The 25759-nt window shown below is 37.0% G+C and overlaps 1 protein-coding gene across 15 annotated transcripts in view; it reads left to right on the top strand.

Moving 5' to 3' along the window:
• LOC105466649 (centrosomal protein 44) overlaps nt 1–25759 on the top strand; it is a 135552-nt gene that overhangs the window by 5038 nt on the left and 104755 nt on the right. For 9 of the 15 annotated variants that reach the window (XR_011620793.1, XR_011620791.1, XR_011620799.1 and 6 more), the window contains 6 exons: nt 4407–4500; nt 5179–5317; nt 8183–8330; nt 9838–9984; nt 10381–10503; nt 14851–15021. Coding sequence is in view for 1 of the 15 variants with exons in the window: in XM_011715721.3 (XP_011714023.2) it covers nt 5229–5317; nt 8183–8330; nt 9838–9984; nt 10381–10503; nt 14851–15021 (678 nt within the window). In the remaining 14 variants the exon portion in view is untranslated. Of the gene's footprint in view, nt 1–155; nt 304–3270; nt 3302–4406; nt 4501–5178; nt 5318–8182; nt 8331–9837; nt 9985–10380; nt 10504–14850; nt 15022–25759 lie in introns of all 15 variants that reach the window. The other 6 variants (XR_011620798.1, XR_011620797.1, XR_011620796.1 and 3 more) reach the window with 3 other exon arrangements.

Raw genomic sequence — 25759 nt, 5'->3', positions numbered from 1 at the left:
GGCTCTGTTGCACAGGCTGGAGTGCAGTAACATAATCTCAGCTCATTGCAACCTCAACCTGCTGGGCTCAAGCCAACCTCCCACCACAGCCTCCCAAGTAGCTGGGACTAGAGGCATACACCACCATGACTGGCTAATTTTTGTATTTTTTGTAGAGAAAGGATTTCACCATGTTTCCCAGGGTGGTCTCGAACTCCTGAGCTCAAGCAATCTGCCTGCCTCAGCCTCCTCAAGTGCTGCAATTACAGGTGTGAGCCACCACTCATGGCTATTTCCTTCATTCCTGAAGGACAGTTTTTTCAGGTATTTATTTTTGGTTGTCAGGTTTCTTTTTTTACTTTCAGTATGTTGAATATGTCATTCCACTCTCTCCTGGCCTGTAAGTGTTCTGCTGAGAAATTCACCAATACCTGTATGGGGGCTCCATTATATGAAATAAGTTACTTTTCTGTCGTCGCTATCAAAATTTTTTTTCTGTCTTTGAATTTTGACAAATTCATGATAGTGTGTATTGGTGCAGACCTCTTTGGCTTCAACCTATTTGGGAACTTTTCGGATTCGTGAGTCTGGATGTTCATTTTCATCCCTAGATTTGGGAAGTTTTCAGCCATAATCTAAATGTGCTTTCTGCCCCTTTCTCTCTCTCTCTCTTTGCCTTCTGGAACTTTTATAATGTCTTTATTAAGTTACTTAGTGGTGTACCATAAGTCCTGTAGTATTACTTCATTTCACTTTTTATTCTTTTTTTATTTCTTCCTCTAATTGCATAATTTCATATGACTGGTGTTCCAGTTTGCTGATTCTTTCTTTTGGTTGATTGAGTCTGTTGTTGAAGCCTTCTATTGAATTTTTTAGTTCAGTCATTGTATCATTCAGCTCTAGGATTTCTGTTTGGTGCTTTTTTATGCTTCTCCTTTATTGAACAAAATTTTGTTCATGTATTGTTTTCCTGATTTTATTTCATTTTCTATCTGGGTTTGTTTGTTTGTTTGTTTTTGTAGCTCACTGAGCTTTAAGATGATTATTTTGAATTCTTCGTCAAGCAGTTCATGGATCTTCATCTTGCTATAGTCAGTTTCTGTAACCTTATTGGTTTCCTTTGGCATGTTATATTTACTCATAATCCTTTGAGTCTTTCACTGGTATCTGTATATTTGAAGGAGCAGTTACCACTTCTGTACTTCACAGAGTGATTTCAGTAGATAAAGATCTTCTCCTGCTGGCTCCCTTGATGAGACTGACTTCTAAACCACAGTCACTTAGGTGGAGCCAGGTTGTGGGTCTGCTTACACGTTCAAAATCAGGTCTGCAGATTGTGGGCCTATTACTGGGGCTTGGGTGGGTGTGGTTCCTTCTGGGTTCCCAGACAAACAAGTCTTCCTTTGATACCTTGGACAGGTGGGTTGAAGCCCACATGCTGATAAGGCTGCTGCTGGGTCTGGAGCCAGATCTGTAGTCACATGCCAGCTACCGGGGCACGATTCTGCCTTCTCAAAATGGCTTCTATCAGTCTTGGGCTCCAGAAGGATGTCACACCCTCCTACTTGGACCCTTCAGGGCACTTTTATACACAGATGGTTGCTAAATTGGTGCTTCTGTGAAGGACAGGGGCTGGGGAGGTCCTGTTCCACTATCCTCTGCTAACTAAAACCTGCTTTGATTTCTTTCATAGTATTGTAGTTTGTGACATACAGATCATGTACATATTTTTTTAGACTTAAAAGTGTTTTTTGTGCTATGATAATGGTGTTTTTAGTTTTGTATTTCATTCTAATCATTTATTGCCAATATATAGGGAAACATTTGACTTTTGTGTATTAACCTTATATGACTTTGCTATACTCACTTTTTAGTTCTAGGGGATTTTGTTGATTCTGTAGTGTTTCCTACATAAACAATCATGTCTTTTGCAAATGAAGACCACTTTATTCCTTTCTTCTTAAGGTATTTGATTTCCTTTGCTTGCCTCATTTCACTAGCTAGGACTTCTGGAACACTGTTGAATAGGAGTGGTGAGATAGGACATCCTTGTGTTATTCGCAGTCTTTGGGCGAAGTATACAGTTTCTCAGCCTTAAGTGTGGTGTTAGCTGTTGGTTTTTTTGTAGACTTTATGGCCATTCTAATAGGCGTGTAGTGGTATTTTGGTTTAATTTGCAAATCTCTAATGATAAATGATTTTGAGCCACTTTTCATATTATTTATAATCCATATGTCCTCTTTACTGAAATATCTGTTAACATCTTTTGCCTATTTTTTAATTGTATTGTTTGTTTCAGAATTCTAGGTATTTTCCCAATTTAAGTTGAGAAAGTTTCCCTCTATTCCTAGTTTGCTGAGAGTTTTTATTATGGGTGGGTGTTAGATTTTTTTCAAGTACTTTTTCTACATCCATTGATAATACATGATTTGCCTTCTTTGACCTGCTCATAGGGCTTACACTGATTTTTAGAATGTTGTCCTAAGGCCCTGCATACCTAGAGTACATTGCTGGGTGTGATATTTGATACCTTGATTGAGTGTAGAATTCAAGATTATAAGTAATTCCTCTCAGGATTTTGAAGATAATGTTGCTTTATCCTTTAGCTTCTAACATTGCTATTGAAAATTTGATGCTATTTTGATATTCTTCGTATGTGATCTTTTCTTGCCTTGTTGGATGTTTTACAAAGCTTTTCTTTTACGTTATGAAATGTCACAGTGACATATCTTGCTGTGAGTTTTGTTTGACTTCTTGTGTTGATCACTCATTGTGTTCTTTCAACCTAGAAAATCATGACATTCTGTCTTGAGAGGTGTTTTTGTATTATTTCACAATTTCCTCCCACATTTTCTCTTGTTCATGAGATGTTGAACCTTTTGGTTTGGTCCTCTACTTTTCTTATAATTTCTATTCCACTTTTGTATCTTTTCGTCCAATGTGTAACTATGATTATCTCCTCAAACTTGTCTTATTTAAATTTTTATTTTTGCCATTATTTTAAATTCTATTGTTGATTTCTATTTAAATTCGTTGTGATCTAAAAGCAGACATTGTATGACTTCTACTTTTTAAAAATGTGATAAGATATGCCTTATGACCACAAAGGTAGTCTATCTTGGATGTTCCATGTGAAATTGAGAAGAATATGTATTCTATTGTTGTTTGATGAAGTAGTCTATAAATATTCGTTATATCCAGTTGATAGATGATATTGTTTGTCCTTACTGACTTTATTATTATTATTATTATTTTATTTTATTTTTTGCCTGCTGGATCTATCTCTGATAGAGGAGTGTTGAAGTCTCCAACTAAAATAGGGGTTTGTATATTTCTCCTTGTGGTTCTGTCAGTTTTTGTTTCATGTATCTTGACATTGTGTTGTCAGGTCCATATATATTAAAGATTGTTATATTTTTTGGGAGAATTAAGTCATTTATCTTTATGTAATGCCCCTTTATCCCTAATAACTTTCCTTATTATAAAGTCTGCTGTCTGAGATTAATATAACTGTTCCTGCTTTCTTTTAATTAATATTAACATGATATATTTTTCCCTATCCATTTACTTTTAATCTTATAAACGAAATGGATTTCTTATAGACAACATGTAGTTAGATCTTATTTTTGGTCCACTTTAACAATCTCTGGCTCATTTTGCATTCTCACAAGCTTAATATTTTTCATATCCTTCTATTCTTGTTTTAGGTTTTAATTTTTTTTTCTAATCTCATCATTGAGAATGGAAAGCTTCATTTTGAATTTTTTTCTCTGTATTATCTCTATTTCCACCAATTTTTCTTCTCTGCTTATTTTGTTAAAGGTATTTATATATACTTTTCATACTGAAAGCTTCCCTCTAATAGTTATTGACCTTTGAGCATATATTCAGTTTTAAACGTGAGAATCTAAGAAAAAAAGGTGCCTGGCTAGGACTTATCAATGAGTGAGTTTGCTACAGGTTTATTGGGCAAGACCCTGCCCTTTTCAATGGGGATTTTCTTCAAATGTCAGCAATGTGATGATACTTTTTCTCTAGGTCCATCCACCTTCTCTAGCATAGAACTTGATAGTCTGTTGTCACGGAGGATATAAGTCTCACAGCTTCTTGTGGCCGAGATATAGGAAGAAACTTTATTACTCTTTGTGTGTGTGTGTGTGTTCATTAATAGTTCTTTCTCCCTTCGAACATTTCATTCCATATTGTTTGCCTTGCCTGATGTTTCCAAATTTGGTGCCTCTTTGATTCAATTTCTTTAGAATGTAAAGCTCTTTTCTCTTTCCAGGGAAGGTGAGAGATAGTTGCCTTGCTGAGCAAGTTATGTGTGTAGGGATAGGAGACAGGAGGGAAAATAAATTCTAGGGTAGGCTGCTTCTTATGTAGACTTTCAAATAATCATTCTTATTTCAGCCCCCTTTGTCTTTCAGAAGCATCAAGTGCACCTGATTTGTGAACCTATCTTGCTTCAGTTGGTTTCCTCCTAAATAGGCAGATGGGATTGGCCTGTCTCTGCTCTGCTAGGTTGGTTGTCTCTTATTCATTTGCTTTTCATTTTCCAAAATTTTGTTGATACCTGTTTTGTCATGTGAAATCTCCTGAAGTTCTTTTTGTCCTGGTGGGTATATGTGATTTTAAATTATTTACTTTCATTTTAGTGGTCTTTAGAAAATGGAAAGGAAGGTAACATGCATTTAATCTGTCATATTTATCCAAGTGAACCCTGCATTTTTAAAATGTATTTTTAGTTTTTAGGAAAGGTATCTTTTTGGCAACTGTGTGAGATCAGAGCTCTGTGACTCTGATTAAATCTGTGCTGAATGTATTTGTCTCCATTTTTTATTGATTGTGTTATGTAGCCTCTATAAGCATCCAAAAGAGTCACTGATGGATGTTATTCCAAGTTTATGTGTCTTAAACAGTGCTTTATGCTTAAAAAAAAAAAAAGCTATTTGGGCAAGTGTCTTATAAGATACTTATAATAAGAGGAATATAAGGCACTTATTTTTTTGGAAGGAAAACATGTAGGAGGGTAGGGGAGACACCCTATTTTCAGGAACTTACAGTAGTTACAAAGTAGACCTTGAATAGTAGAGAAGAAGATAGGGGAAAAAGAGGTAGGGTAAGATATGAACAAAATAGAATCAAGAAGCTTCAAAAATACAGAGACTTAACCAATATTTCATGGATTTCTGTTTTTAGGTGAAAAATTAGACTATTTCAAGAGTTAGAGCTGAATCCGATGTTACATAATGGCAACAGGTGACTTAAAAAGAAGCTTACGGAACCTAGAACAGGTGCTCCGCTTGCTAAATTATCCTGAAGAGGTGGACTGTGTAGGGTAAGCTATAATATCAAACTTAATTGTATTTTTCTTGCTAGTGATTTGAGATAATATTTAACATGGGGGACTACCTAAGAAAAATCAGATATTACCTGGATCCTATTTAAATCTACCTTGAAATGATTAAAATATTTCATAAAACAGGGAATTATAGGAGTTTATTTCTGAGTATGAACAAATGAAGAATTCCAACTTAAAAGATTTAAAACTGTTTAGAAGCACAGTGTTTATCTGTGTAAGGTATAATCTCTGTACAACTTTTAAACTCATAGAAGTATAATAGGTTTCATTAATTGTATAATCTACCACTCTCTCACATTCAGTTGGATGATATTTCTTACAGTTAAATATATCCAGAATAAGAAGAGATTGTTGCCATTTCTTGTCAGTCTTTTCTTGTCATTTATTTGTTTATTCTTTTATGGAGGAAAAATTTTATACATTTAAGGCAAGTGTTCCTTTCATACGGAATATTCTAGTTAGTAGATTTTTTTCTGTATGGCAACCTGAAGATTGCTCTTAAGCTCTCCTATTTAACAGACCCCACTTTGAACCTTTCACTTTAGCTCCCATTTTGCAACTATGACTTAACGTTTTTAGAATATGGCAACATACATTTTCCTATATTCATGCCTATCTAATATGGTACTGCAGTCATTCTGTATCCCTTCACACTTTTGTTTCTTCATAACACTTACCCTTAACCTTTTATCATTGATTAATTGATGGATTGGTTAAATGTTTCCCTTCAGCTTACTAGAATGTAAGCTGAAGTCTTGGACTTTGGTTTTTGTTTTCACTGTTGAATCCTCCCATCTAGAATTATGCGTGGCACATATTAGGAGTTGATTAGACATTTATTGAATGAATGAGTGTCCAGGGACAAGTCCAAGTTAGATGTTCAAGAGTAGAGTGAAACATGGTTAAACCAACTACTAAGTAGAATCCTTCAGTAATGGGCTTTACATATAAGAATGGATATCCATATAAGAATGGATATTCTAATAACTCTTGAGGTTACACTAGGGAGAGGTAGGGGCTGTCAAGAGAAGACTGAAAGTGAAAGGATAGAGAGGAGAGTAAGGAGAAAGTTAGATCTAATTGCTGTTACTATAGGCATTATATGTGAGTGGCAGAAGATATGAAACAGATGTAATCCACGTATGTAAGAATCATCTTCATTCCTCAAAACATAAAAATCCTGACCATCCAGAACTTGCAGGGGTTTAACCAGTTTGAGTAGCCAAGTTTTCCCCTTGCCACTTTAAGCGTCAACATTTTAAAAGACATTTTAAACAGGAATAATTCTAAAATATACCAATATTATCTTGTTTTCTAAATACAGTTTTAAACATTTATTTTTCTTATTACCCAAAAGCATCCTTAAGAGCAATGATTTTTAGATTATTGTATAACATACTGAAATCTGCAGGGTCTATTGAGATTTGGAATGCTACTTGCTTCTTCCACGGAGACACTCAGATTGCTAGTCTCCCTGCCACACACATGTAAGTACACACACAACACACCCCTCATTTTGATTCTTTTTTCTACTTTTTCACATTTGTAATGTTTTCTGGCCACTTGCTGTTTTTTGTGTTGGTATGCCAGTTTCTAATATCTGTTTTTCTTACTGTTTCTAATATGCTAAGTCCTTAGGAACTAGACAACCAAGGTTTTTGAAATTGTTTAACATAAGAAGTGTTAACTATGGGCCTGGCTGTCATCTATGTATAGTTTGCATAAAATGGACAGATTTTGCTGTTCAAAGGTATTTTTTTTTCACTTCCTGTTTTTGGACTGTGTTTCAGATAGACAAGGTTGCCAGAGCAGTTTTCTGATTAGGTGAAATATTATAGTATTTTAAAGAAACATAAAAGAAACAACTCATATTTGTCCAGAAACACAAAATGCAGTGTTATCATCATGTATTTGTTCTCTGTGTTACTAAAAATTTGGGTGGAGATGGGGATATTTATGTGAACATCTTGAATTATTTGGAAAACATTTATGTTTTATATAAGTACAAAATACTACAATTGAAGAAATGTAACTGGCAAATTGAACAAATATCTCCTGTGCTTTGTTGTGGGAAAATCGGTGAAGGTACTTCACATTGAGAAAATAAGAAGACAGGAAACACTGCCAGACAGATAGTGACACAGCAAATACTGAGTAGCCTGGGAGTCTTTCTCGGAGAGATCAGTATAGATCAGAAAGTTGAAAGCTTCATGGGAAGCTTGAGATTTGATGAATGATGCATTAAAAATAAATAACAATTGGATAAGCAAAGAAGAGTGGGATACCTTTCTAGACTGGAGGAATTAGCATAGGTAATAATGTAAGATTTAGAACGAGCAGTAAGTGAAAAGTAATAGACTGCTCAGCCAAGCCACAGTTCATGCTTTTTCCCACCCCATCTTCCTCATCTGTAACTTAGAATTCGTAATCTTTACCTTTGGAAGTTTGTGGTAGAGAGCAAAGGAGGTAATAGAATAAGTGTTTGCAAAACCATAAAGTGTACTTCAATATTTTAAGATGGTACATTGCTTTTATTAGTAGTAGAAAATGGAGTAGATCACATAAGACTAAGCTATGGAAAATCAATGGTAAATAGTTGGTACTAGAGACCTAGAGTAAGTTTTTTGAGCAGATGAACAGTGGTATTTCATAGTAGTCTGGTTAGACTGGTTTAGAATGGGGAATGGAATCTAGAAGGTCTCATGTATCACCTAATTATTATAGCTGTAGTGTTAAGTTTTAAATTATTATAAACATTTCTAGTATTTTCTTGATTATTCAGCTTTATGAAATTATGCTTATTAAATGCTTATTAAGAATATTTTTCTTTTTTCCTAACAGTTTGATAAAGGGAGACCCGGCAGCATCTTTACCCATCATCAGCTATTCTTTTACCTCATACTCACCTTATGTAACAGAACTTATAATGGAATCCAATGTAGAGCTCATAGCAAAAAATGACTTGCGCTTTATAGATGCTGTCTATAAGGTATTTTGAGTTTATGAAACAATAATTACTGAATGATTTTTAAAAATTAATGTTTTAGTCATAACTTCTTAAATATATGCAGCATATACAGTTGACAGGATATTTTCATTTGTATTTATTTCATTTAAATGTAGTCCCTATTGAAATCAAAATGCAATTCATGTTTGCTTTTTGAATGTTATCTATTCTAATAAATACAGCAACTGGTAGTTATTTGTTGTTGGCTATTGTTTGCCCTTTTTAATCAAATTTTAGTAAAATTTGGTATACTGGCAGAAATTAGGGAATAATGTAATTATATTCAATAAAGTGTATAGTTTTTTATAATTATATGTTAATTTAGTTTTTTGTAAGAGGGAACTATTACTGACATATTCTTTTTTTTTTAACCAATATATTCTTTGAGGTCTGAGAGCATGTCTTATATTGTATCTACCCTAGTATTTATACTTGTACTATGTGTATATTGAATTTCATCTTGTATTTGATTTTTTTTAAAACCCTGCTTTTATCATTAATTTTTGCTTAAGTACTGTGGTTTGTATTAAAGTTAGTTTTTAATGATAAAACCCACTTATCAAATGTAGTCTTTTTTTCTTTTTGAGATGGAGTCTTGCTCTGTTGCCAAGCTGGAGTACAGTGTCACGATCTAGGCTCACTGCAAGCTCCGCCTCCTGGGTTCAAGCAATTCCCCTGCCTCAGCCTCCTGAGTAGCTGGGACTACAGGTGTGCACTGCCACACCTGGCTAATTTTTTGTACTTTAGTAAAGACTGGGTTTCACCATGTTGGCCAGGATGGTCTCAATCTCCTGACCTTGTGCTCTGCCCACCGTGGCCTCCCAAAGTGCTGGGATTACAGGCGCGAGCCACCACACCCAACCTCAAATAGTCTTTTAAAAAAAGCAGAGTTGCAGTCAGTGAAATGGGAGTTTTTATATGTAGTCTCTGTTTAATCTTTCTCTTTCTTGCTTTTCATCCCAGAAAACATCCATGGAAGCTAAGAGGCACTTTTAAGAAATTCTAGAGCTCCACAGAGTAGATTTAGGAAACTACTGATCTAGTGGGGTTTTTTTTTTTTCATTTTACAAATGAAAACTTGAGACCAAAAGACCCACTGACTTATCCAGAAATCACATAGTGGAAGAGTTATAAACAAATAGAACTATAGTTTCTGATTCTGGTGTGGTCTTCTGGTGAACTAAGGAGTTTTTCTAATGTCTATGAAGATATTTAAACTTTTTGATGATTGACTATATTTTTCCATCTCTCTGGACAGCCATCTGTTCTCCAGCATATCCTTTGCTACCTGTTTTCCACCTGATACCTGTCTTACTGGATCGTGACTTACACCAGCCCTACAAATTACTTTAGTACTCTTTAGTTAATGGCTTGGTTTTCCTTGTCCTCTCAAAGGTGGCCATTATTCCCCTGACCAGGTGGGCATTATCATTTGGAATTTTAGAAATAAATTGCTCCCAATTATTACAAGAGTCTGTTTCCTCTGCAGCTCCTTCGTGATCAATTTAATTATAAACCAATTTTGACAAAAAAGCAGTTTATCCAATGTGGGTTTGCAGAATGGAAAATCCAAATTGTTTGTGATATTTTGAATTGTGTGATGAAAAAGCACAAGGAATTAAGTAGTCTTCAGAAGGTAACTTTTGAATAGATTTTAATGCTGATGTATGATATTAATAGATGGCTCAGTATTTTAACACATAAAATCAGTACCCTAGACAGCAGATTATTTCATAGTGTAATTACCATATTATTCAAAGATTTGAGTAACCTTATAAAGCTTGATGTTTATTTTAAATAGTACTCTCTTGTTTTATACACCTGTGACTGGAAACTCCTAGTGTTAAACTAATAGTTCAAACATAATGCATTTTCATTATTTCTTAGTTTTTAAAAGTCATGTAGTCTCATTATAGTCTCATTATTTGTCAGTTATATTTCATATATGAAAATTTAAATGTTAATGGAATTTTAATATATAATTATGCTTTCACACAAAATTTGTTATTTTGACTGATACCTTTTTTTTTAGATTCCATCACAACAAAGAAAGAAAATCAGTTCTGGCAAGTCAGAACCTTCTCTGAGCAATGAGAAAATATCTGCAGAGGCTGTTGGCGTTGATACCAGTGGCAGATTTGTGACTTCAGGAAAGGTATGCAACCACAAAGAAAATATATTGTTTAAGAGTTATCTAATTAATCCAATATACAGTTTTCACTTTTCTGATTGGCACCTGATGAAACATTCTAGTTAGATATTGGAGTGTAGGGATTTTTAACAGTGGATGCCAAATGTTTTTGGGCAGTATTCCTGAAGTTATAACAGTAGGATAGAAATATAAAATTAAATAGGTGTTCTCTTTGTATTTCTAATTTCTAATTCTGCCTGATTTCCTAAACAGAAGAGTAGTGATTTAGGAAGATATCTTATGCAGTTGTCTACATTTGCTCTTAATTTTGTTCTGGTCTTCCTAAAACATGGGAACATATGAAGAGCCTACATTAGCAGTAGTGATAGCTTATAATGATTCATTTATGTACATTATATTTCTGTAACCAAGTATGCATTATCCAATGATTGGTAGTCCCTACACGTATTAACTGGTTTTCAGTTAATGTTTTGAATATGTTCTTTTTCTTGAAAGATAATTTTTCTGCCGTTATCTGCTTTGAGCAGCTGTGGCAAATTGAATCTAACGCATTTAGAGCTCCAGTGTGTCTATCACAAAGGGAGATTTAAGCTAAAATATTGTTTTATATTATATTTTCAGCTGTTTTCCATCTGGAGAAAACTCTTTCTGATTGAATGATAGAATATCAGATGAATTATCAATGGTGTAATTAAGTAAAGGATGTGAATACTTTCTGACTGAAGTATAATTTAGAGTATTATTTCTGCCCTAATCCAAAACAGATGAGTTATGTAAACAGAATCTATTTTAAAAATTTATACATGGGCCTGGTGCAGTAGCTCACTCCTGTAATCCCAGCACTTTGGGAGGCCAAGGCGGGTGGATCACCTAAGGTCAGGAGTTCGAGACCAGCCTGGCCAACATGGCAAAACCTCGTTTCTACTAAAATTACAAAAATTAGCTGGGCGTGGTGACAGGTGCCTGTAACCCCAGCTACGCAAGAGGCTGAGGCAGGAGAATCACTTGAACCCTGGAGGCGGAGGTTCCAGTGGGCCAAGATCGTACTACAGCAGTCCAGCCTGGGTGACAGAGCGAGACTCCATCTCAAAAAATATATATATTTATTCCTTTGTACCTTAAAAAACTGAAACTTTATTATAAGAAAAGGTTCTTATGCCACTTCTTTTTAATGTGCCTGTTTTGCTCTAGGTAATGAGGACAATATAAAGAATGATACAGAGCTGAGATTTTTGAATAAATGCATGTAGTTTTTGTACACTTGCATCTCCAACTCGTCTAACTCTTGTTAGTTTTATTTATTATTTTCTAACTGTTAAATGATATATCTTGTATTCTTCCCCAACTAGAAGGAACATATATAAACAGGGATTTTTTTAATACTGATTTTTTGTGCCTTCATTTTGCTTAGCACAGGATTAGGTACACTGTGAGCACTTATTAAATATTAGTTGATATAATGTACTTTTCAATCTTCTATTTCAGTATGAGAGTTGAGGGGACAGTCTAAATTGTCCTAGCCAAGAAAAATGTAAACTTCAAAACATTAGACTTATTTTTAATTTTCTTAAAGCACAGTTTTCTTTATCTATTAAAATTTGTATCAGATCTTTATCAGAAATTCGAATAAGTATTAAAAGTTCTCAGATTTAGAAAAGAGTCTACAAGTACATTTCTTTGTTTACAAGCAAAAGTTGAGTCAATATTAAAGCAAATTGTCTCCTCTCCCGGTGCCTTATATAGTATGCTGTTTGTGCTTCTGAATCACATATGTTTTTGTAGTGTGTATGCAAACTGTAGAATAGGAAGCAGGTAGAGGATTTCTAGGTAAATGCATAGCGTGACCTAATGCTTTTTTTGTCAGGACTTTTTCGTTGTCATTATTAGGTTTGAATTGTTAGCTAAAGGTCTAATAAATTGCAGTTTGTTTAATAGAAAAATTGTAATGAGCCCTACTCATAGAGCCAGGCTCTATTTTGATTATTTGAAGTGAATTATTCGGCAATCTTTTTTAAAAATAACTTTGTATTATGGAACATTTCAAACATTTACAAACGTACCCATCATCCAGTTTCAACAGTTTATCAACTCTTTGCTCATCTTGTTTTGTCTTTATTTTAAAACAAATCTCAGACATAATTTAATAAATATTTCAGTGCTTGTCCTAAAATGTAAGAATTGTTTTAAAAGTCATAGTCATAACCCCAATTTTATCATCACACATAAATTATTGGTAATACTAGTAATGGTAATATTTTGATATATACATTATATGTGATAATTTAAACTTTTTTTTATTCTTTAACTGTTGGTGTTCCTTTTGGAAAATTACTATGTGTATGTTTAAAATAATTGTAGGAGGATCTTCTCAGCCCAAAAGCTTCTTAAGCTGATAAGCAACTTCAGCAAAGTCTCGAGATACAAAATCAATGTGCAAAAATTGCTAGCATTCTTATACACCAACAACAGTCAAGCTGAGAACCAAATCACAAGCAAACTCCCATTCAAAATTGCCACAAAAAGAATAAAATACCTAGGAATCTAGCTAACAAGGGAGGCGAAAGATCACTACAAGAAAAACTACAAACTATTGCTCAGAGAAATCAGAGATTTCAGAGACACAAACAAATGGAAATCAGAGAAAACTATTGCTCAGAGAAATCAGAGACACAAACAAATGGAAAAACATTCCATGCTCACGGATGGGAAGAATCAATATTGTTAAAATGACCGTACTGCCCAAAGCAATTTATAGATTCAATGCTGCTCCCCTTAAACTACCGTTGACATTCTTCAGAGAACTACAGAAAACTACTATAAAATTTATATGAAACCAAAAAAGACCCAAATAGCAAAGGCAATCCTAAGGAGAAAGAACAAAGGTGGAGGGATCATGCTACCCAACTTCAAACTGTATTACAGGGCTACAGTAACCAAAACCTCATGGTACTAGTACCAGAACAGATACACAGACAAATGGAAGAGAATAGAGAACCCAGAAATAAGACCACACATCTGCAACTATCTGATCTTCAACAAACCTGATGAAGCAATGGTGAAAGGATTCCCTAGTCAGTAAATGGTGCTGTGATAACTGGGTGGCCATATGCAGAAGATTGAAACTAGACCCTTTCCTTACACCATATACAAAAATCAACTCAAGATGAATTAAAGACTTAAATGTAAAACCCAAAACTATAAACCCTGGAAGACAACCCAGGCAATACCATTCAGGACATAGGCGTGGGCAATGATTTCATGACAAAGACGCCAAAGGCAATTCCAACAAAAGCAAAAATTGCCAAATGGGATCTAATTGAACTAAAGAGCTTGAGCTTCTACACTGCAAAAGAAACTATCAGCAAAGTAAACAGACACCCTCCAGAGTGGGAGAAAATTTTTGCAAACTTATATCTGACAAAGGCCTAATATCTGGCATATATAAAGAACTTAAATTTACAAGAAAAAACAATCTAATTAAAAAGTGGACAAAGGATATGAACATCTACTTTTCAAAAGAAGGCATACATGCAGCCAATGATCATATGAAAAAAACACAACATCATTGATTATTAGAAAAATGCAAATCATAACCACAATGAGATACCATCTCATGCTTCTCAGAATGACTATTATTAAAAAGTCAAAAAATAACAGATGCTGATGAGGTTGTGGAAAAAAAGGGAATGCTTATACACTGTTGGTGGGAGTGTAAGTTAGTTCAACCACTGTGGAAGACAATGTGCAATTCCTCAAAGACCTAAAGACAGAAATACCATTTGACCCAACAGTACCATTACTTGGTATATACTTAAGGGAATATGTATTGTTCTGTTGTAAAGACACATGCATACATATGTTCATTGCAGCACTATTCACAATAGGAAAGACATGGAATCAACCTAAATGCCCACCAATCATAGAGCAGATAAAGAAGATGTGATACATATACACTATGGAATACTCTGTAGCCATAAAAAATAATGGGATCATGTCCTTTGCATGGATGGAGCTGGAGGCCCTTATCCTTAGCATACTAATGCAGAAACAGAAAACCAAATACCACTTGCTCTCACTTGTAAGTGGGAGCTAAATGATGAGAACCCATGGACACATAGAGGGAAACAACACACATTGGAGCCTTTCAGAGGGTGGAGGGTAGGAGGAGGTTCAGGAAAAATAACCAGTGGGTACTAGGCTTAATACCTGGGTGATGAAATAATCTGCACATCAAACTCCCATGACACATTTACTTGTGTAACAAACCTGCACATGTACCCCTGAACTTAAAAACGAATAATTGTGGGAGGAAAACATTGAAGTGTTTCTTACATATTTTTCTCTATGCAGAAGAAAGCTGTGGTGATTCGTCACTTGTATAATGAAGATAATGTTGAAATTTCTGAGGATACATTAAGTCCAATAACAGGTGTTAATGAAGCAGTTGATGTATCTGACTTAAATGCTACTGAAATAAAGATGCCTGAAGTAAAGGTTCCTGAAATCAAGGCTGAGCAACAGGTAACAATTTTGGACTTTTTAAATAGATGCCAGTATTTTTTACTTAAATATATGTAATTATTTCAGCCTCTAAACTTTGGAATATTTCTAGCCTTTTGAATTATTAATCATGACATTTCACCTATGTTACGATTACTTAAGTATCAATAAGTCTTACTAAAATAATTCAACAAATATTTGCTGCGTATGTGTAGGGTGCTGGGCTAAGTATTGGGATAATGCAAAGTAGAATGAGATATGGTACTTGGCTTTAAGAACCTACAGTTTAGTGAGACATAGAGATACACTACTTTGCATAGTGGAGGTTCTCTACCACCTATTTTCTTTATTGTTGAATGAAAAAGATTGGCACTTTATTATGTATTCATTTTCCTTTCTGGCTCCTTGCTGTTATTTTCTGTCTCTCTTAAAAAACCATTTCTAGATTTAGTCTTGGGAGGGTGTATGTGTCCAGGAATTTATCCACTTCTTCTAGATTTTCTAGTTTATTTGCATAGAGGTGTTTATAGTATTCTCTCATGGTAGTTTGTATTTCTGTGGGATCAGTGGTGGTACTCCCTTTATCATTTTTTATTGCATCTATTTGATTCTTCTCTCTTTTCTTCTTTATTAGTCTTGCCCACTAGCAAGACTAGTATCAATTTTGTTGATCTTTTCAAAAAACCAGCTCCTGGATTCATTGATTTTTTGAAGGCTTTTTTGTGTCTCTATCTCCTTCTGTTCTGCTCTGATCTTAATTATTTCTTGCCTTCTGCTAGCTTTGAATGTGTTTGCTCTTGCTTCTCTAGTTCTTTTAATTGTGATGTTAAGGTGTCAATTTTAGATCTTTCCTGCTTTCTCTTGTGGGCATTTAGTGCTATAAATTTCCGTCTACACACTGCTTTAAATGTGTCCCAGAGATTCTGGTATGGTGTGTCTTTGTTCTCATTGGTTTCAAAGAACATCTTTATTTCTGCCTTCATTTCGTTATATACCCAGTAGTCATTCAGGAGCAGGTTGTTCAGTTTCCATGTAGTTGAGTGGTTTTGAGTGAGTTTCTTAATCCTGAGTTCTAGTTTGATTGCACTGTGGTCTGAGAGACAGTTTGTTATAATTTCTGTTCTTGTACATTTGCTGAGGAGTGCTTTACTTCCAACTGTGTGGTCAATTTTGGAATAAGTGCGATGTGGTGCTGAGAAGAATGTATATTCTGTTGATTTGGTGTGGAGAGTTCTGTAGGTTTCTATCAGTTCCACTTGGTGCAGAGTTGAGTTCAATTCCTGGATATCCTTTTTAACTTTCTGTCTCATTGATCTGTCTAATGTTGACAGTGGGTTGTTAAAGTCTCCCATTATTATTGTGTAGGAGTCTGAGTCTCTTTGTAGGTCTCTAAGGACTTGCTTTATGAATCTGGGTGCTCCTGTATTTGGTGCATATATATTTAGGATAGTTAGCTCTTCTTGTTGAATTGATCCCTTTACCATTATGTAATGGCCTTTTTTGTCTCTTTTAATCTTTGTTGGTTTAAGGTCTGTTTTATCAGAGACTAGGATTGCAACCCCTGCTTTTTGTTTTCCAGTTGCTTGGTAGATCTTCCTCTATCCTTTATTTTGAACCTATGTGTGTCTCTGCATGTGAGATGGGTCTCCTGAATACAGCAAACTGATGGGTCTTGACTCTTTATCCAGTTTGCCAGTCTGTGTCTTTTAATTGGAGCATTTAGCCTGTTTACATTTAAGGTTAATATTGTTGTGTGTGAATTTGATCCTGTCATTATGATGTTAGCTGGTTATTTTGCTCATTAGTTGATGCAGTTTCTTCCTAGCATCGAGGGTCTTTACAATTTGGCATGTTTTTGCAGTGGCTGCTACCAGTTGTTCCTTTCCATGTTTAGTGTTTCCTTCAGGAGCTCTTTTAAGGCAGGCCGGGTGGTGACAAAATCTCTCAGCATTTGCTTATCTGTAAAGGATTTTATTTCTTCTTCACTTATGAAGCTTAGTTTAGCTGGATATGAAATTCTGGGTTGAAAATTCTTTTCTTTAAGAATGTTGAATATTAGCCGCCACTCTCTTCTGGCTTGTAGAGTTTCTGCCGAGATATCCGCTGTTAGTCTGATGGGTTTCCCTTTGTGGGTTAACTGACCTTTCTCTCTGGCTGCCCTTAACATTTTTTCCTTCATTTCAACTTTGGTGAATCTGGCAATTACGTGTCTTGGAGTTGCTCTTCTCAAGGAGTATCTTTGTGGCTTTCTCTGTATTTCCTGAATTTTTTTTTTTTTTTTTAATTTATTTATTATTATTATACTTTAAGTTCTAGGGTACATGTGCATAACGTGCAGGTTTGTTACATATGTATACTTGTGCCATATTGGTGTGCTGCACCCATCAACTCGTCAGCACCCATCAACTCGTCATTTACATCAGGTATAACTCCCAATGAAATCCCTCCCCCCTCCCCCCTCCCCATGATAGGACCAGGTGTGTGATGTTCCCCTTCCCGAGTCCAGGTGATCTCATTGTTCAGTTCCCACCTATGAGTGAGAACATGCGGTGTTTGGTTTTCTGTTCTTGTGATAGTTTGCTAAGAATGATGGTTTCCAGCTGCATCCATGTCCCTACAAAGGACACAAACTCATCCTTTTTTATGGCTGCATAGTATTCCATGGTGTATATGTGCCACATTTTCTTAATCCAGTCTGTCACTGATGGACATTTGGGTTGATTCCAAGTCTTTGCTATTGTGAATAGTGCCGCAATAAACATACGTGTGCATGTGTCTTTATAGCAGCATAATTTATAATCCTTTGGGTATATACCCAGTAATGGGATGGCTGGGTCATATGGTACATCTAGTTCTAGATCCTTGAGGAATCACCATACTGTTTTCCATAATGGTTGAACTAGTTTACAATCCCACCAACAGTGTAAAAGTGTTCCTATTTCTCCACATCCTCTCCAGCACCTGTTGTTTCCTGACTTTTGAATGATCGCCATTCTAACTGGTGTGAGATGGTATCTCATTGTGGTTTTGATTTGCATTTCTCTGATGGCCAGTGATGATGAGCATTTTTTCATGTGTCTGTTGGCTGTATGAATGTCTTCTTTTGAGAAATGTCTGTTCATATCCTTTGCCCACTTTTTGATGGGGTTGTTTGTTTTTTTCTTGTAAATTTGTTTGAGTTCTTTGTAGGTTCTGGATATTAGCCCTTTGTCAGATGAGTAGATTGCAAAAATTTTCTCCCATTCTGTAGGTTGCCTGTTCACTCTGATGGTAGTTTCTTTTGCTGTGCAGAAGCTCTTTAGTTTAATGAGATCCCATTTGTCAATTTTGGCTTTTGCTGCCGTTGCTTTTGGTGTTTTAGACATGAAGTCTTTTCCCATGCCTATGTCCTGAATGGTACTACCTAGGTTTTCCTCTAGAATTTTTATGGTATTAGGTCTAACATTTAAGTCTCTAATCCATCTTGAATTAATTTTCATATAAGGAGTAAGGAAAGGATCCAGTTTCAGCTTTCTACTTATGGCTAGCCAATTTTCCCAGCACCATTTATTAAATAGGGAATCCTTTCCCCATTTCTTGTTTTTGTCAGGTTTGTCAAAGATCAGATGGCTGTAGATGTGTGGTATTATTTCTGAGGACTCTGTTCTGTTCCATTGGTCTATATCTCTGTTTCGGTACCAGTACCATGCTGTTTTGGTTACTGTAGCCTTGTAGTATAGTTTGAAGTCAGGTAGCGTGATGCCTCCAGCTTTGTTCTTTTGACTTAGGATTGTCTTGGAGATGCGGGCTCTTTTTTGATTCCATATGAACTTTAAAGCAGTTTTTTCAATTCTGTGAAGAAACTCATTGGTAGCTTGATGGGGATGGCATTGAATCTATAAATAACCTTGGGCAGTATGGCCATTTTCACGATATTGATTCTTCCTATCCATGAGCATGGTATGTTCTTCCATTTGTTTGTGTCCTCTTTTATTTCACTGAGCAGTGGTTTGTAGTTCTCCTTGAAGAGGTCCTTTACATCCCTTGTAAGTTGGATTCCTAGGTATTTTATTCTCTTTGAAGCTATTGTGAATGGGAGTTCATTCCTGATTTGGCTCTCTGTTTGTCTGTTACTGGTGTATAAAAATGCTTGTGATTTTTGCACATTAATTTTGTATCCTGAGACTTTGCTGAAGTTGCTTATCAGCTTAAGGAGATTTTGGGCTGAGACAATGGGGTTTTCTAAATATACAATCATGTCATCTGCAAAGAGGGACAATTTGACTTCTTCTTTTCCTAACTGAATACCCTTGATTTCTTTCTCTTGCCTAATTGCCCTAGCCAGAACTTCCAACACTATGTTGAATAGGAGTGGTGAGAGAGGGCATCCCTGTCTTGTGCCAGTTTTCAAAGGGAATTTTTCCAGTTTTTGCCCATTCAGTATGATATTGGCTGTGGGTTTGTCATAAATAGCTCTTATTATTTTGAGGTACGTTCCATCAATACCGAATTTATTGAGCGTTTTTAGCATGAAGGGCTGTTGAATTTTGTCAAAAGCCTTTTCTGCATCTATTGAGATAATCATCTGGTTCTTGTCTGGTTCTGTTTATATGCTGGATTATGTTTATTGATTTGCGAATGTTGAACCAGCCTTGCATCCCAGGGATGAAGCCCACTTGATCATGGTGGATAAGCTTTTTGATGTGTTGCTGAATCCGGTTTGCCAGTATTTTATTGAGGATTTTTGCATCGATGTTCATCAGGGATATTGGTCTAAAATTCTTTTTTTTTTGTTGTGTCTCTGCCAGGCTTTGGTATCAGGATGATGTTGGCCTCATAAAATGAGTTAGGGAGGATTCCCTCTTTTTCTATTGATTGGAATAGTTTCAGAAGGAATGGTACCAACTCCTCCTTGTACCTCTGGTAGAAGTCAGCTGTGAATCCATCTGGTCCTGGACTTTTTTTGGTTGGTAGGCTATTAATTATTGCCTCAATTTCAGAGCCTGCTATTGGTCTATTCAGGGATTCAACTTCTTCCTGGTTTAGTCTTGGAAGAGTGTAAGTGTCCAGGAAATTATCCATTTCTTCTAGATTTTCCAGTTTATTTGCGTAGAGGTGTTTATAGTATTCTCTGATGGTAGTTTGTATTTCTGTGGGGTCGGTGGTGATATCCCCTTTATCATTTTTATTTGCGTCGCTTTGATTCTTCTCTCTTTTCTTCTTTATTAGTCTTGCTAGTGGTCTGTCAATTTTGTTGATCTTTTCAAAAAACCAACTCCTGGATTCATTGATTTTTTGGAGGGTTTTTTGTGTCTCTATCTCCTTCAGTTCTGCTCTGATCTTAGTTATTTCTTGCCTTCTGCTAGCTTTCGAATGTGTTTGCCCTTGCTTCTCTAGTTCTTTTAATTGCGATGTTAGAGTGTCAATTTTAGATCTTTCCTGCTTTCTCTTGTGGGCATTTAGTGCTATAAATTTCCCTCTACACACTGCTTTAAATGTGTCCCAGAGATTCTGGTATGTTGTATCTTTGTTCTCATTGGTTTCAAAGAACATCTTTATTTCTGCCTTCATTTCGTTATATACCCAGTAGTCATTCAGGAGCAGGTTGTTCAGTTTCCATGTAGTTGAGCGGTTTTGATTGAGTTTCTTAGTCCTGAGTTCTAGTTTGATTGCACTGTGGTCTGAGAGACAGTTTGTTATAATTTCTGTTCTTGTACATTTGCTGAGGAGTGCTTTACTTCCAATTACGTGGTCGATTTTGGAGTAAGTACAATGTGGTGCTGAGAAGAATGTATATTCTGTTGATTTGGGGTGGAGAGTTCTGTAGATGTCTATTAGGTCTGCTTGCTGCAGAGATGAGTTCAATTCCTGGATATCCTTGTTAACTTTCTGTCTCGTTCATCTGTCTAATGTTGACAGTGGAGTGTTGAAGTCTCCCATTATTATTGTATGGGAGTCTAAGTCTCTTTGTAAGTCTCTAAGGACTTGCTTTATGAATCTGGGTGCTCCTGTATTGGGTGCATATATATTTAGGATAGTTAGCTCTTCCTGTTGAATTGATCCCTTTACCATTATGTAATGGCCTTCTTTGTCTCTTTTGATCTTTGATGGTTTAAAGTCTGTTTTATCAGAGACTAGTATTGCAACCCCTGCTTTTTTTTGTTCTCCATTTGCTTGGTAAATCTTCCTCCATCCCTTTAATTTGAGCCCATGTATGTCTCTGCGTGAGAGATGGGTCTCCTGAATACAGCAGACTGATGGGTCTTGACTCTTTATCCAGTTTGCCAGTCTATGTCTTTTAATTGGAGCATTTAGTCCATTTACATTTAAGGTTAAGATTGTTATGTGTGAACTTGATCCTGCCATTATGATATTAACTGGTTATTTTGCTCGTTAGTTGATGCAGTTTCTTCCTAGCCTCCATGGTCTTTACATTTTGGCATGTTTTTGCAATGGCTGGTACCGGTTGTTCCTTTCCATGTTTAGTGCTTCCTTCAGGGTCTCTTGTAAGGCAGGCCTAGTGGTGACAAAATCTCTAAGCATTTGCTTATCTGTAAAGGATTTTATTTCTCCTTCACTTATGAAACTTAGTTTGGCTGGATATGAAATTCTGGGTTGAAAATTCTTTTCTTTAAGAATGTTGAATATTGGCCCCCACTCTCTTCTGGCTTGTAGAGTTTCTGCTGAGAGATCTGCTGTTAGTCTGATGGGCTTCCCTTTGTGGGTAACCCGACCTTTCTCTCTGGCTGCCCTTAAGATTTTTTCCTTCATTTCAACTTTGGTGAATCTGGCAATTATGTGTCTTGGAGTTGCTCTTCTCGAAGAGTATCTTTGTGGCGTTCTCTGTATTTCCTGGATTTGAATGTTGGCCTGCCCTACTAGGTTGGGGAAGTTCTCCTGGATGATATCCTGAAGAGTGTTTTCCAACTTGGTTCCATTTTCCCCCTCACTTTCAGGCACCCCAATCAGACGTAGATTTGGTCTTTTTACATAATCCCATACTTCTTGCAGGCTTTGTTCATTTCTTTTTCTTCTTTTTTCTTTTGGTTTCTCTTCTCGCTTCATTTCATTCATTTGATCCTCAATCGCTGATACTCTTTCTTCCAGTTGATCGAGTCAGTTACTGAAGCTTGTGCATTTGTCACGTATTTCTCGTGTCATGGTTTTCATCTCTTTCATTTCGTTTATGACCTTCTCTGCATTAATTACTCTAGCCATCAATTCTTCCACTTTTTTTTCAAGATTTTTAGTTTCTTTGCGCTGGGTACGTAATTCCTCCTTTAGCTCTGAGAAGTTTGATGGACTGAAGCCTTCTCTCATCTCGTCAAAGTCATTCTCTGTGAAGCTTTGATCCGTTGCTGGCGATGAGCTGCGCTCCTTTGCCGGGGGAGATGCGCTCTTATTTTTGGAATTTCCAGCTTTTCTGCCCTGCTTTTTCCCCATCTTTGTGGTTTTTTTCTGCCTCTGGTCTTTGATGATGGTGATGTACTGATGGGGTTTTGGTGTAGGTGTCCTTCCTGTTTGATAGTTTTCCTTCTAACAGTCAGGACCCTCAGCTGTAGGTCTGTTGGAGATTGCTTGAGGTCCACTCCAGACCCTGTTTGCCTGGGTATCAGAAGCAGAGGCTGCAGAAGATAGAATATTTCTGAACAGCGAGTGTAGCTATCTGATTCTTGCTTTGGAAGCTTCCTCTCAGGGGTGTACTCCACCCTGTGAGGTGTGGGGTGTCAGACTGCCCCTAGTGGGGGATGTCTCCCAGTTAGGCTACTCAGGGGTCAGGGACCCACTTGAGCAGGGAGTCTGTCCCTTCTCAGATCTCAACCTCCGTGTTGGGAGATCCACTGCTCTCTTCAAAGCTGTCAGACAGAGTCGTTTGCGTCTGCAGAGGTTTCTGCTGTTTTTGTTATTTTTACTGTGCCCTGTCCCCAGAGGTGGAGTCTACAGAGACAGGCAGGTTTCCTTGAGCTGCTGTGAGCTCCACCCAGTTCGAGCTTCCCAGCAGCTTTGTTTACCTACTTAAGCCTCAGTAATGGCGGGCACCCCTCCCCCAGCCTCATTGCTGCCTTGCCGCTATATCGCAGACTGCTGTGCTAGCAATGAGGGAGGCTCCGTGGGCGTGGGACCCTCCCGGCCAGGTGTGGGATATGATCTCCTGGTGTGCCTGTTTGCTTGAAGCGCAGTATTGGGGTGGGAGTTACCCGATTTTCCAGGTGTTGTGTGTCTCAGTTCCCCTGGCTAGGAAAAGGGATTCCCTTCCCCCTTGCGCTTCCCAGGTGAGGCGATGCCTCGCCCTGCTTCAGCTCTCGCTGGTCGGGCTGCAGCAGCTGACCAGCACCGATCGTCCGGCACTCCCCAGTGAGATGAACCCAGTACCTCAGTTGAAAATGCAGAAATCACCGGTCTTCTGTGTCGCTCGCGCTGGGAGTTGGAGACTGGAGCTGTTCCTATTCGGCCATCTTGCTCCGCCCCCTATTTCCTGAATTTGAATATTGGCATGCCTTGCTAGATTGGGCAAGTTCTCCTGGATGATATCCTGAAGAGTGTTTTCCAACTTGATTCCATTCTCCCCGTCACTTTTCAGGTACACCAATCAGACCTAGATTTCGTCTTTTCACATAGTCCCATATTTCTTGGAGGCTTTTTTCATTTCTTTTTACTCTTTTTTCTCTAAATTTCTCTTCTCACTTCATTTCATTCATTTGCTCTTCAACCACTGATACCCTTTCTTCCATTTGATCGAATCAGCTACCGAATCTTGTTCATGCATCACATAGTTCTTGTGCCGTGGTTTTCAGCTCCGTCAGGTCATTTAAGGACTTCTCTACAGTGGTTATTCTAGTTAGCCATTTGTCAAATCTTTTTTCAAGGTTTTTAGCTTCTTTGCGATGGGTTTGAACATCTGCCTTTAGCTCTGAGAAGTCTGATCGTCTGAAGCCTTCTTCTCTCAACTTGTCAAAGTCATTCTCCATCCAGCTTTGTTCCATTGCTGGCGAGGAGCTGCGTTCCTTTGGAGGAGAACAGGTGCTCTGATTTTTAGAATTTTCAGCTTTTCTCCTCTGATTTCTCCCTGTCTTTGTGGTTTTATCTACCTTTGGTCTTTGATGATGGTGACATACAGATGGGGTTTTGGTCTGGATGTCCTTTCTATTAGTTAGTTTTCCTTCTAACAGTCAGGACCCTCAGCTGCAGGTCTGTTGGAGTTTGCTGGGACTCCACTCTAGACCCTGTTTGCCTGGGTATCAGCAGCGGAGGCTGCAGAACAACGAATATTGCAGAATAGCAAATGTTGCTGCCTGATCGTTCCTCTGGAAGCTTCGTCTCAGATCCCTGAATTGACCAATAACAGGCTCTGAAATTGAGGGAATAATTAATAGCCTACCAACTAAAAAAAGTCCAGGACCAGACGGATTCACAGCCGAATTCTACCAGAGGTACCAAGAGGAGCTGGTACCATTCCTTCTGAAACTATTCCAATCAATAGAAAAAGAGGGAATCCTCCCTAACTCATTTTATGAGGCCAGCATCATCCTAATACCAAAGCCTGGCAGAGACACAACAAAAAAAGAGAATTTTAGACCAATATCCCTGATGAACATTGATGCAAAAATCCTCGATAAAATACTGGCAAACCGAATACAGCAGCCCATCAAAAAGCTTATATCCACCATGATCAAGTGGGCTTCATCCCTGGGCTGCAAAGCTGGTTCCACATATGCAAATCAATAAGCATAATCCATCCTATAAACAGAACCAAAGACAAAAACCACATGATTATCTCAATAGATACAGAAAAAGCCTTCAACAAAATTCAACAACCTTCATGCTAAAAACTCTCAATAAATTCGGTATTGATGGGACATATCTCAAAATAATAAGAGCTATTTATGACAAACCCACAGCCAATATCATACTGAATGGGCAAAAACTGGAACCATTCCCTTTGAAAACTGGCACAAGACAGGGATGCCCTCTCTCACCACTCCTAGTCAACATGCTGTTGGAAGTTCTGGCCAGGGCAGTCATACAGGAGAAAGAAAGAAAAGGTATTCAGTTAGGAAAAGAGGAATTCAAATTGTCCCTGTTTGCAGATGACATGATTGTATATTTAGAAAACCCCATTGTCTCAGCCCAAAATCTCCTTAAGCTGATAAGAAACTTCAGCAAAGTGTCTGGATAGAAAATCAATGTACAAAAATCACAAGCATTCCTATACACCAATAACAGACAAACAGAGAGCCAAATCATGAGTGAACTCCCATTCACAATTGCTTCAAAGAGAATAAAATACTTAGGAATCCAACTTACAAGGGATGTGAAGGACCTCTTCAAGGAGAACTGCAAACCACTGCTCAACGAAATGAAAGAGGACACAAACAAATGGAATAACATTCCATGCTCAAGGATAGGAAGAATCAATATTGTGAAAATGGCCACACTGCCCAAGATAATTTATAGATTCAGTGCCATCCCCATCAAGCTACCAATGACTTTCTTTACCGAATTGGAAAAAACTAAAGTTCATATGGAACCAAAAAAGACCCCGCATTGCCAAGACAATCCTAAGCCAAAAGAAAGCTGGAGGCATCATGCTAGCTAACTTCAAACTATACTACAAGGCTACAGTAACCAAAACAGCATGGTACTGGTACCAAAACAGTGATATAGACCAATGGAACAGAACAGAGCTCTGAGAAATAATACTACACATCCACAACCATCTGATCTTTGAGAAACGTGACAAAAATAAGAAATGGGGAAAGGATTCCCTATTTAATAAATG

Source organism: Macaca nemestrina, chromosome 3, assembly GCF_043159975.1.
Source record: "Macaca nemestrina isolate mMacNem1 chromosome 3, mMacNem.hap1, whole genome shotgun sequence".
Taxonomy (NCBI): domain Eukaryota; kingdom Metazoa; phylum Chordata; class Mammalia; order Primates; family Cercopithecidae; genus Macaca; species Macaca nemestrina.
Note: the sequence above shows the minus strand (reverse complement) of the source record. Positions and strands in the feature narration are given on the sequence as shown.